Genomic DNA, 12,697 nt, shown 5'->3' with positions numbered 1-12,697 from the left:
TTATGCAGGCTTTCCATGTATTTATTTTTCTATTATCTTCAATGAAATACGCACAATTTTGCATATGCTTTATTAGATTCTTTACGTGTCTATAAAAATAGACGTCGCAAGGTTGAACAAGTGAGGTACATTTTGGTGAAAAAATGATTTCTTCAAGAGGTATCGAACCGGGGATGGATTGCGCGGGAATTCAGTATGCTGACCACATAGCCACCGAACTGCTGCTGGCAAAAATCTCTACTAGTGCATAAGCTGCACTCAAAACTTTAGAGGCTGTTTTCTCGGAATGTTCTGGCTAGTGCGCTTTATTACTTTGCTGTGTGGACACTCTCTAATACTACTAATCTGACTACTAATCTGCTGAATTCCATCTCGATCTGAATTTCCCAGACCATAAGATCTCTTTGTAAGTTTTAAACAAAAATCCGTCTTTGCTAATGAACTCCTCAAAAACGGGTGAAGATGCTCCCCATGCTATACTACTACTGCAAATGTCTCATATACTGCTATCAATTGATACCATCACCATATCTTCCATCACCATATCCACAATGTAACTAATTCACATGGCACACTCTCCAAATACAGGTCTCTGATGTGCCGCGCCTTGTATGTATCATGTTTAGTTATAATTTATGTCTTTTTTTTCTTCTGTGTATGAATTCAATTTACTTATTGAAAATTTCATTCTTAGAGTTCATCATTTTGCTAAAATGTATGCTTTAAAACTGGGAGCCAAAGAAGAATTGCTTAAAAAGACACTTTGGGGTGACTTCTATCTGAATGCAAAAGCTAAGCAGATCATAAGAGGAGCTCAGGTAGACTTCTTATTAATTACAAATGAAAACTTTACTGCTGATTTTGAAATTTGTCTAGCCTAACACTTTATATTTCTGTAGTATACACTACTACTATTAAATAATCGTTGATTTTTCGTTTAGGTGTCTTTTATAGTGTTTTAGACATGGGGGGGGGGGGCTGTCTTTTTGAATTTTTTCTGGGGGGGGTGGGGGCAATGGGCATAATCTCCGTGCAAGTTATAACAAAAACAACAGAAAACTCCCAGACTTATATTTAAATGAACTTCTAAAATCCAGGGAGGGGGCAATTGTCCCTTTGGATCCTATTTAAATAACGGGTCTGATATGCGGTCACTGAAATCCATGCATAGTTTAATTGATGTTTTCAAGTCTGTATTTTACCTAAAATGTTAGTTAAATGCAGATTTTATGTAATATTAGTTTAAATAAAAACAATAATAAAGACATTTGTTTTGCAGGCAAAAGCTAAAAAACCCTTATTTGTGCAACTTATTCTTGAAAATATTTGGTCTGTATATGAAGCAGTTTTAATTCAAAGGTAAATCAGGTTATTCATTGTGTTGAATTGATTTAAATAAAAATGAAGAAATTGCTTTTTTTTTTTTAATGAAAACTGTTTTATGGACACACATTATGCACCTGGTATATATTTGTTTAATGATAGTTTATCATCTGTAATAAAAAATCGTTTTGAATTGTTGTCATGAATTTTACATGCCTTTTAAGCTGGTTGAAATTTTTTTTTATTTTTTAGGGATAAAATTGCAAGTGACAAAATAGTGAAGTCCTTAAATTTAGCAATACCAACAAGAGATGCAAACCATAAAGATCCTAAAGTGTATTTACAATCCATATTTGGACAATGGCTGCCTCTGTCATCTGCTGTCTTAGGTTTACTTTCTGTCGATTTTTATATGAAAAGTTTTGTTCATTTTACGTAAAACTGTGGTACTCAACCTTTTATTCACTTAGGCCACAAACAACTGACAATCATCTCACCTGTGCCGTAAAGGGGAGTTGCTACCCTACCCGAGTAGCATCAACTCATCGGCCATTCATCGAAATCCGATCAAGCTTTGATCGGCCGATGATCGGATTCCGATGAGTTTTCATCGGAAATCGCTCCAATATGTCTCATCGGCAATAGTAGAATCTGATCATCGAGATTCGATGAATTTTGCTCCCTATACCAATGAGATTTGGAGCAATATACGAGCAGTGCTGTTCCGAGGTGATGAATTTAGGATGAAAATACGATGAGAAGTAGTAACAGCCGCAATATAGGGACAAGCAGGATCAAAACAACTCAACAGTGGAAGGAGGTCCGCCATCTTGGACTATCACATGACCCTTCCACCATCTTAAAAAATTTCAGGAGGGGTATTTTCGGATCCATCATTCTGAAATTCATCATTTGGGACAATTATTTCTTATTTTTTTAATAGCTTGTTTATTTAATTTTTTATCTATTTAATTTCTAATTTATTACTTTTAATGAACGTGATTCATGGGTTTAACACAAATTGCTTTTCGAAGGACCGGGAATCGAACCCTGAGCCTCTAGAGTACGAGCTTCGTATGCTAACCACTAGACAAGTAATTTTCTTACCAAGGAGGAAAATAATGTGTTAAATGGAAAATCATTTGTGGTGCCATCTATCGGGGCCAAGGCCATGAGAGATTTCTGAATGGAAAGTGAAAATTTTATTCAGTGAATATGATTGTGGCGCCAGCTAATGAGGAGTCGGAGTCGATCATTTTGCCCGTAAACCGAGTCGGAGTCGGTAATTTTGGGAGGCAAATGAGGAGAGTGGAATTGTTTTGGAGATAGAGAAAAGTCATTCAAGAGTCAGAGTCTCATTTTCTTCTCAATTCCTGTGAGGTAATCGGGTTTGGAATAGTGGAGTTGAAGTTGAATTGATTTTGCAGCAAATCGGAGTAAACCATTCCAAAATCCAGGAGTCGGATTCTAAGTCAAAGTTTCAGTCATTTTTCCTCCGATTATCAACCCTGAATGTTGATTCGTATAGCCTTACATTTGATCAATCGTCAGAATTCTAATAATAAAACTTATCCTATTTTAACAGTTGAAGATTTCCAAAAAATTTTAGATTGGGAAAATTTTTATCAGAAAATTTAAACAACCTACTTTTTTTCCAATGAAATGAAACTCGGCAAATTTCGATCGAAAAATTTGATCGTTACGATCTCTTTTTCAGATAAAATATAGCTTGGAAAGTTTTCATTGGAAAATTTGATCATTATGATATTTTTTTCCTATGAAATTTAGACCGGCAAATTTTCATTGGAAAATTTGATCGTTACAATTTCATTTTTCGATAAAATTTCATTCGGAAAATTTGATCGTTACGATCTCTTTTTCCAATGAAATGTAGCTTGGCAAATTTCATCGGAAAATTTGATCGATACGATTTTGTTTTTCGATGAAATATAGCTCGGAAAATTTAATCGGAACGATCTCTTTTTCCGACGAAATTTAGACTGGCAAATTCTAATAGGAAAATTTGATCGTAAGGATATAGTTTTCCGATAAAAAAAGCTCATTGAAAACCGGTTCTCCGATTCTGATCGCAACGATATCAGAGTGTGTTACGCAATGAGTTTAGGAGGAGTCGATGATCGGCCGAGCAAAATCCGATGAGTTGATGCTACTTGGGTAACCTTCAAAAATATAATTTTTTCAGGTTTTATCTATTCAAAATATGGTGAGCTTTAAAACGACACCAAATAATGTTTTTATGTAGCTTTACAGTAACTCAATTTAAATACTAATGAGGCAGAAATGTACTAAAATGTGCATACAATTTTAATTCCAAATGCAATTTTCTCAAAGTGTCAATTTTAAAAACTAATGTTCCTTTTTTTAGAACACTAGTTTACATACTACTTTGAAATTTCCAGCACATTTTGTTTATGTGTTCATTATTATACTGAAGTACTTATTTTTTCCTAAACAACTAACTGTTTTCATGGTCAAAAATGGTCTTTTTTTTCATTAAATAAGTGACAATGGGATAAAATTTGATAAATTGTGATGCAAATAGATATGCCTCAAAATTTCACTTTAGTAGACTTAAAATTTTTTGAGAAAAAGGTTCATAAAGTTAATCAATTCAACAGTATGCATGTACAGAGTACTGACTCCCTAAAATGAAATGTCCTTTCCTTTGATAATATCTTGGTCTAACTCAGCATTTCCTAAATTGTGTTCCGCGGAACCCTAGGGTTCCATGGTGATCGCTCAAGGGTTCGACGAATTATTTACTTAAAAATTAGGTTTGAGTTAAGTGCCTAATGAGTATTTTCCTCTAAAAAATGTCAATCGTTTATTAAAAAGTCATTTATAGATAAAATATGTCCTTCAATTATGTCAGCTTTATAAAACGACTCTTTTAATGAAATGTTAAATGATCCTTCCTTGCTCCAGAAATTTAAAATAATACCATCCCGTGAAATTCTGGTGCAATTTTGAAGATAAGTGTCCTCAATTGTCACGAAATTTCTTGTTGGCATTTTTACTACTTCAACTAAATTTATATTTTCAACTGATCTGTCAACAAAAACTAAATATCACCACAGACATAGTGCTGATCTGAGTATGCCACTTTTGCCAGAAAGCCTGATTTTAAGGATATATCTGTCATAGTAAAAATAAAAACTACTTGATTCTTAAATGAAAACTTTAAACTTTTCTTTGAAATGAGTTGTAGATAGTATTCAGAGAATTTCGAGTTAATTTTTTAAATTCGTGTTTTAAGTCGAAAAATATTTTTTTAAAGCAAAAAAAGCGCTTTTATTGAAAAAAAAAAAAAAAAAAAACATTGCATGCAATGTTGCATGTAAACTCTACTATTAAGTGTAATACATCAGGGGTTCCATGAAGAAAGCGGACATTCAAAAGGGTTCCACTTATCAAACAAATTAAGAAACCCTGGTCTAACTTACGGTCCTTTTTGAAAATGAAATTGAAAAAATAATCTGCTACTGCCTTCAAAAAAATGTCTTTTTAGAATGAATCTACACAAAATAAGTTTGCATAACAGTTTGTAACATCTTTGGCTACCTTTACCTGACCACTCATAAAAACTCAACTGGCTGCAGGTTTCAGTATCACTGACTTATATTAATTAAGCGTCAGAGTTTCGTTTAAAGTGATCACTTAGTAGTTGTGAAACAATCATCTAAGTATGCTTTTTATTTTGTGCTGAATAGAGTTTTGCATCAGAAATGACGTCTTATGGCTTTTATTTTCAAATACTGAATGTTTTTCTCCTTTTCTTTTCCTTTATTGCATTAAAAAAATATATATATATATATAAATTATAAAGTATGAATTTAATGACCAAACCAAGATATGTGGAAATAACAGAGCTGTTATGGATAAAAATATTTTCTTACTTTTCTTATTTCTCTCTCTTTCTATTTCTCTTTGTTTTAATTAATTTTTTGCTGGGAATTATATTATCAATAGCATGCTTAAAGAAAATAGTTGTTCTTGCTGTGACTGAATGAGGCAAATACTGAATAATACAATTGCTCAAATAATGAAAGCATGCAAATACATAATCTTTTTCTCCTATCCACGCAGAGATATATGAAGATCATTTTGTTTCATCTACGTCTCATTATTATTGTTTTTTAATTAAGTTAAATAGTTGCATATTAAAAATAGGGAATGTAATTGACTATCTAAAATAAAATCGGTAACTCTTAGACTAGAAGAAGTTTTGCAGTATCAAATACTTCTGAAAACCTTATTTTTTAAACCTTATTAAATTATAAATGTCTTATACAATATGAGACCCCAATTTTGGAATTCCGAAACCCCAAACTTTTTCCCTTAATATTTAGAAACAAAAATCAAGAAGTTTTTTACCAAAAAAAAAAAAACCTTTTTTTTTTTCAGTTTTAAAAGTTCAAAATTGTTAAAGCTGTGCAATTACTTGTTGAAAACTCTGTTCTGTCAGTTCAGCTTTCTTAGAGCGTTTTTTTTTTTTTTCTATTCCTCGCGTTATGCCTCAATAAGTGTTTTGCTGTAATTTGGCAGCACTCTTTTAACATCCACTTTTGGTTAACGATAATTCTTTTTCTCCTTCTCATAAGTATGCAATACAAAGCCTATTGAACAAAAGGACAGAACTATTTTAGGAAAATATGATTTATTTGTTGTATCAATCGGCGCAGTTGCTTAATACTTAAAAGCAACATCCGCAGACCAATGGTGCTGCAAATTATTTCTGACTTCTGTTTTATCATAATGATGTATACTTTCATTCAGATGGAACAAAAAATGGATAAAATGTATTGCGAACATATATGAAACCAGGAAAAACGGACAAATACCGTTTTACAGGAGAGTTTTGACTCCTTTTTATTAGTCACAATCCAAAATCTGGAAAATTCCGAACTGTAGTTCATTATTTATGGTTTATATTTGACTTTTACACCTGAAAACATTATTTTTACAGAAATGGTATGCAATTTTGTTCCCAGTCCTGTACAATTGGATGAAGAAAAGGTAGAGCATCTCATGTGCTCTAGTGCTCTTAAATTCAACGCCTTACCTCCTGAGACGCAAGCACTAAAAACAAGTATGAACTGTTATGTTCCCCTTTTCTTTTTCTTTCTTTTTTTTTTTTTTTTTTTTGAAAAAATGCATGAAATCTTTCTGCATTCTTTTTTTTTCATTTATTTTTGTAAAAAAAAATATAATAACATTTTAATGCAATGATTCCATTGTTTTGTACCAAATGAAGAGCTAAACTTGATTTTATAGCTTTTGTTAAGTTATTGTTTCATTTTGTCTCAGTTTTCCTAAAATATTTTGTCTTGCCCAATATATCAGGTAGTCTGACAAGCAATCAGAATTATATCTAACATCCTGAGGTAGAAACAATCTTGAGTGAGGAAAAATAATCTCTTTTACTTTGAGCGTTTAATGAGTGCAATAGTAGTCCCCCCCCCCCTTTTTTTCTAAGCATAATTTTCTTCTTGAATTTTGTCTGTCGGATTTTAACTTGAGTTTTGTTTGAAGGAAAAATATAATTTTTAACCTTGTGCTTACAACTTTGTCATATGTTTATACTTTTATCAGCTTAAAAAAACCTCAGGATATTTTTAGATGCACTTTAGCCAGTGAAATTGATGTAGCAAAGCCTATAATACTCTTTTGAAGGTGTACCACATTTGTTATCAGAGGCTTGCACAGAGCTTCAGTAATGGGGGTACCACTATACCAGAGAACCTAGGGGTTTAGATAACTACCAGAAAAGGGATACAGGGCCGTGGCGAAGTCAAAAAATTAGTCGCATGTATGAAATTGGTGGTATGTGAGTTTTTTCCAAAAAGCATCTTAAATGTAAAGAGAGGGATTATTTTCTGGTTTAAAATGGAGTTAAGAAGTCAAAACTATATCTAAATATTGGAAATATGAACCTAATTTCATGCATAAGATTCACTCAGAATAGGGGGATCGGGATTTCTCGAAATTTCGAAATTGTAGTCTTAAAAATGCATTTTAGACTACCTTTGGTAATGTTAGGGGGGAAAAGTTCAGGAATGCATCCCGCGTCTATTTTTCGAAACTTTGTTATTATTATTGAAACTTTTATTATTGCCGATTGTGTAAAGAAGTGGGGGGTTAAGGGGCTCTTCCCTAGAAATTGCTCGAAATGTAGCTCTAACAATGCAATTTCCAACAATCTTTGATGATGTTCGGAGAGGTGGACACTCCCGGAAAATTTCCGATGTTAGCTTTTAAAGTGCAGTTAATTTTCAGAGGATCTTTGATAATGTTAGTGGGCGGAAACGTTCGCGGACCCTCCCTCGGTATTTTCCGAAATTTCAATTCCTGAAATGCAGCTGTAGATGATCTTCAATAATGTTATCATGGAGTTCAGGTGCGCTCCCCCGATGAATTTTTCGAAATTGAAGCTCCAAAATAGAACATTTTGACATATTTTGATAATATGAAGTTAAGGGGTGGTTCGAGGATCTTCGGTAAACTTTTCAAATTGAGGTCCTAAAAACGAAATTTTAGACAATCATTAATGATAAGCCATTTCTGATGAAGATAGTGTGAAGGATGGCGCTTGGAAATTCTCCCATAGAGTTCCTTCAAAATCAAAGTTTCAAAAACGCTCTTCTAGGCGACCTTTGGTAACGTAAAAAGAATGGATAAGTTTCGGGGACTTTCCTCCCTTCCCTTGCTTTGCTTTGTTCCTATCTTCTTTTTTGTTTTTTGGTTATTGATAAAAATATTGTAAAGACCCCTCCCCGAATTTTTCTTTTCCAAAGCCATTTGAGTGCTTTGAAATATTAAAATAATGAAATTTGCAATTTCCAACCTGATATTTTTATTTGTTTCAAATACCAGCATTTGCGGTTTCAGTAAAAATGCTTTTAACATTTTAGGTTGAAGTGGTACCTTTTAGTGATACCGTAGCTCTCACCAAGTGTGCAACAGGAAGAAAAACCGCTATTTGCCAAGAATATTTCGAAAAAATTATATTAGTTTAAAGTTGATTACTTTAATGATCTTTTCACAGAAGATTAGCAACAATAGAGCTAGAAGAAAAAAAGAGACAATCCGTAATGCCCCCCCCCCCATCCTGTCAAAAAAGAATTTTGTATATATGGGATTGCTCAATACTTCTAGACTGCAGTGGCGTATATGGGAGGGGTTAATGCCAGTTTTCCGCCACGGATAATCTCTCTTATTTGAAAGGGGGCAGCATTTTACCTCTTAATGGAAAAAGAAATATTTTGAAATATTATGCAAATAAGATACAATATATGTTACAAATTAAAAGAGGAGCAAAATCCTCCCAGAAATATTACAAAAGATTGACTGAACCTGCGTTTTTAAAGTGACAACTTCAAAAAATTTCCGGGGCAGCGTCTTCCCTTCTCTCACCAAGACTATTCAGAGCGTCTTAAATACCCCATAGATACGCCACTGAGCACCTTAAATTTTCACACAAGCATCTTTATTTTTCTTTCATACTGTTCCTTGATCTTTTTTACTAAGTGGTTAAAATGTTATGATCTTTATTTGTGTAAAAGGGGGTAAAAATATGCATTTGATTAGTGTCAAAAAAAGCTCCCATTAAAATTTAGAACCTGGCTTGTTCCACAAAATATAAGTTCTTCCTCTCCACAGCACCGTTTCATGAAGACATTTTTTTTAAAACAAAGTTATCAAAAAGTCTAATGCAATATAACTGAAACACGTATACTTGAAGAAGAAATGATGAAGACTGGCTATGAGAAGCTTTCTTAGAACCACATCAGTCTCATTTCAGGCAAAGCATTATGCGCTTTTTTTCATCATCTGCCAGAACATCAATCAACCCTTTTAACGCCAATCCTTTCGGATGCCATTTCCAGATGCACTTTCAGACTAAACTGAATCAACACAGTTTTAAAAAAGTTACACAGGGCTACTTTTTACCAAGCATTTGCTGTGGGAAAAACTTCTCAAAACAGATTTGAGTGAGGAAGTAAATTAAATGAGAGAACACAGTTGAAAATTCGAATGTGAGGATGAGAAATAGGATTTGTAAAACCACTGTACATGGTTAGCTTATCACAGCATTTGAAAAGAAACATTTTTAGCTCAGATAACTCTGGTATTCAAAGTGAATTTTATGAAAAGACCAATATTGAGAGACTGGGAGTCACAAAAATGTCCGCTATTTGGGAGTGTCCCTTAAATTAGGTTTCATTTCAACTGCATACAATTCTATAGGTTTATCACTTCTCATGTGAAAAGTAAACTATTTCTACTATTACTCATTTTTTAAATTTTGATTCTGCATTTAATAGTTATTTTTATCCTTTCAATAGTTTTCCTTATTGTAAAAATAATCAATGCTCAAAAATAATTTCTTTTGTTTTTTGAACTAGATTTTTTGCAATGCCTTTCGTCCAGTGATGTTCCTGTTATTGTTTGTGTCTCCAAAATGTTCCCTGTGGAAAGGAAAATGTTGCCTGAAAATAGGTTAAAGTGAGTATTAATGTTCTTAAAAATTCAACCGTTATTCACAAAGTAAGGTCCGATTTCGTATTAAAAATAAACAAACAGATTTTTTCCAAAAACTATTTTTATTTAATTCCTTACATGTTTCTCTATTTTGGTGGTGACTACATAGTCATCATATTTGTTTAAACATTTATCATAATGTTCTACAAACTTTTGTATACCTAAGTCATAGAAGTCTGATGGCTATGAGATAACCAGTCTTGAACTGCTTTTATCACCTCGTCATCTGTGGCAAAACGCTTGCCGCTGAGAAACTCCTTTAGGGAGCGGAACAAGCGAAAATCACTCGGCGCTAAGTTCAGACTGTACGGTGAGTGGTCGATCTGATCTTATCCAAAAGATCTGATCAGATTTTGAGTGTGAATAGCAGAATGGGGTCTGGCATTGTCATACAGTAACAAAACCCCAGATGACAGAAGCCCACGTTGCTTATTCTGTATTGTGCGTCTAAGTTTCGTCAGGGCAGCACAGTAAGCGGCTGCATTAATTGTTGTCCCTTGTTGCATAAACTTGACTAACAAGACTTCATGTCTGTCCCAAAAGACGGTTGCCATAACTTTGCGTGTTGAGATTGTCTGCTTGGCCTTGAATGGCGTGTGACGCCATTTCATTGACTGACGTTTAGATTCTGGGATCAAGTGCAACACCCTCGTTTCATCCCCTGTGATAATCCTCTCTAAGAATGGATTACCTTCCCTATGATATCGGCTCAAAAATTCAAGAGCACAAGTCATTCTTTTCGTTTTGTGTTCCTCGGTAAGCAGCCTGGGAACCCAACGAGAGCACAATTTGTGAAGTTTCAACTATTCATAGACAATTTTGTGCAAAGTTGTTCTACCCACATTAGAAAATTCTGATGATAAAGTTGAAATTGTGAGTCTCCGGTCTTCACGAATCTTCGCATCCACAACAATGACCAAATTATCTGTAATCACTGATGGTCCGCTTTGTCGCAATTCATCATGGATTTTTTTTCCTTCCATCTTTGAAAGCTCTCACCCATTTACGCACTTTGCTGTCACTCATTGCATTGGGACCATAACTTCGCTTGTCGATGGATTCCTCCTGCTGAAACGTTCCTTGCCATCAAAACCTGAATCACCTGCCGTATTCCACACTTGGCGGGCCGATCAATTGTTTTAAACACTTTAAACTGACACTGTACAAAGAATACTGCATCAATACCAATGCAAATGGCATCGTTTGATGAACAAGGCATGCCAGGAGTCGGTACACATGCTCCTTTCAATGTAGGCGCGACATTCAATTGGATACGGCAGTTCGGACCTTAATTTACGAATAACCCTCATATTTCATTTAAACCCACACGAATTATTTTTAAAATAGGAATAATTTTAAACTGTATGATATGCATTGTTATTTATTTTTGAAATCCATGATGTCGTTTCTTCTCTTTTTTTTTTCTTAAAAGGGAAACATCATGTTTTGATGGAATGTACATTTCCATTAATTTGTTGCTTTGATCTTTTTCACATTCCAATATTTTCGTTGATTTCAACTGCTATTTCTATCGCTAGAAAATCGCCCCTCAAGGCAAGACGGATGAAAATTGCTTCTACATTTGAACGAAGCAATTGCCTGTTTGGTGATATTTTGATAGTTGAAATTTCAACCCTAACTCCAGTGGATTAACCCTAAACTTCAGTAGATAACGTTCATGTTGACCCCCTTTTTGTTTCTTCATTCTCCTAAAATGACAGTCTTACCAGTGAAACAGTTTAGTTATCAGATCCAGTTCAGCCTTGTCAAAATAAAGCATTTCCTTGCATGACAAACATTTACAAAAAATATTATCAAATTAACATGCTTGGCGCTAGTTTCATTGTTGATGACGTCAAAGCGATACCCGATCAGTTACAGAGCTCTCCCATGGAAATTTCTAATTCTGAGCTATCTTTAGTGACTTTAATGGAATGGTGAAGTTTTGAAGACTTTGTCTGGAAATTTGTCAATATTTAAGCTGAAAAACACAATTGAGGGCCTTGATGCAAGAACCAGGTAAGTCCAGACTCACTCATTTTTGGTAAGACCTACAAACAAAATCGGACTCTATTATCTTTCCCACATGTTGTACCAATCAGAACATCTATAATGTCCACACGCAAACTTTGAATTTAAAAAATAAAAAAATGAAAAATTTGGACTTACCTGGTTCTTGCATCAAAGCCTTTAGTTGTAGACTATTGTTGGTGACTTTATGAAAAAGCCTTTACATTACCAAAAGTAGAGTCAGGAGACATTTTTGAATTTAAAGTTCTAAAAACACGACTTAAGGCTTCTTTTGGAAACAATAGAAGACATAAGAGGAGCAAGGTTCAGGCTTCTCAAAACTTTAATCATAAAATCTTTCTCAAATTTAAGTCAATTTCAAATCTTTTAGCTTATTGAAGGGTTCAGGGTGCTTTTTTGTAATTTTAAACCTTATTTAGGCTATCTTTGAGGATGTAGAAGTATCAGGATGTCCTTAGAGCTTTGTTGTCATTGAAGATTTAAAAATGCAGTTTTTTTCTGTATAGTGAAATGTTAGGAATGTGTGTACGTTAAAGTACTCTTAAGTTAAATATGTGTGCTCTCCTTAGAACATTTTTCAAAATTGGCAGCCTAAAAACGTACTTCTAAGCTATGCTTGGTGATGTAAGGGGAAGGGTTCTGGGGCTTTCCTAGGAAATTTTTCGACATTGAGGTTTCAAAAAAAGTATAGGGGAAGTGATGATTCAGAAGCTCACCCTTCTAAGTCAAATTCATATCCTATTTCACGTTCAGTTTATCGTAGTCCAGACTTGCTTTCCCA

At 33.9% G+C, this 12,697-nt stretch overlaps 1 protein-coding gene across 1 annotated transcript in view; it reads left to right on the top strand.

Annotated features, from left to right (window-relative positions):
- Positions 1-12,697, top strand: part of LOC129224339 (elongation factor-like GTPase 1) — a 328,060-nt gene that overhangs the window by 31,738 nt on the left and 283,625 nt on the right. The window contains exons 9-13 of the mRNA XM_054858780.1: positions 695-818; positions 1,280-1,359; positions 1,576-1,712; positions 6,311-6,433; positions 9,750-9,849. Coding sequence (XP_054714755.1) covers positions 695-818; positions 1,280-1,359; positions 1,576-1,712; positions 6,311-6,433; positions 9,750-9,849 — 564 coding nt within the window. The remainder of the gene's footprint in view (positions 1-694; positions 819-1,279; positions 1,360-1,575; positions 1,713-6,310; positions 6,434-9,749; positions 9,850-12,697) is intronic.

This window comes from Uloborus diversus, chromosome 6 (assembly GCF_026930045.1).
Source record: "Uloborus diversus isolate 005 chromosome 6, Udiv.v.3.1, whole genome shotgun sequence".
Lineage (NCBI taxonomy): Eukaryota > Metazoa > Arthropoda > Arachnida > Araneae > Uloboridae > Uloborus > Uloborus diversus.
This window is presented reverse-complemented; position numbering and strand designations above follow the sequence as displayed.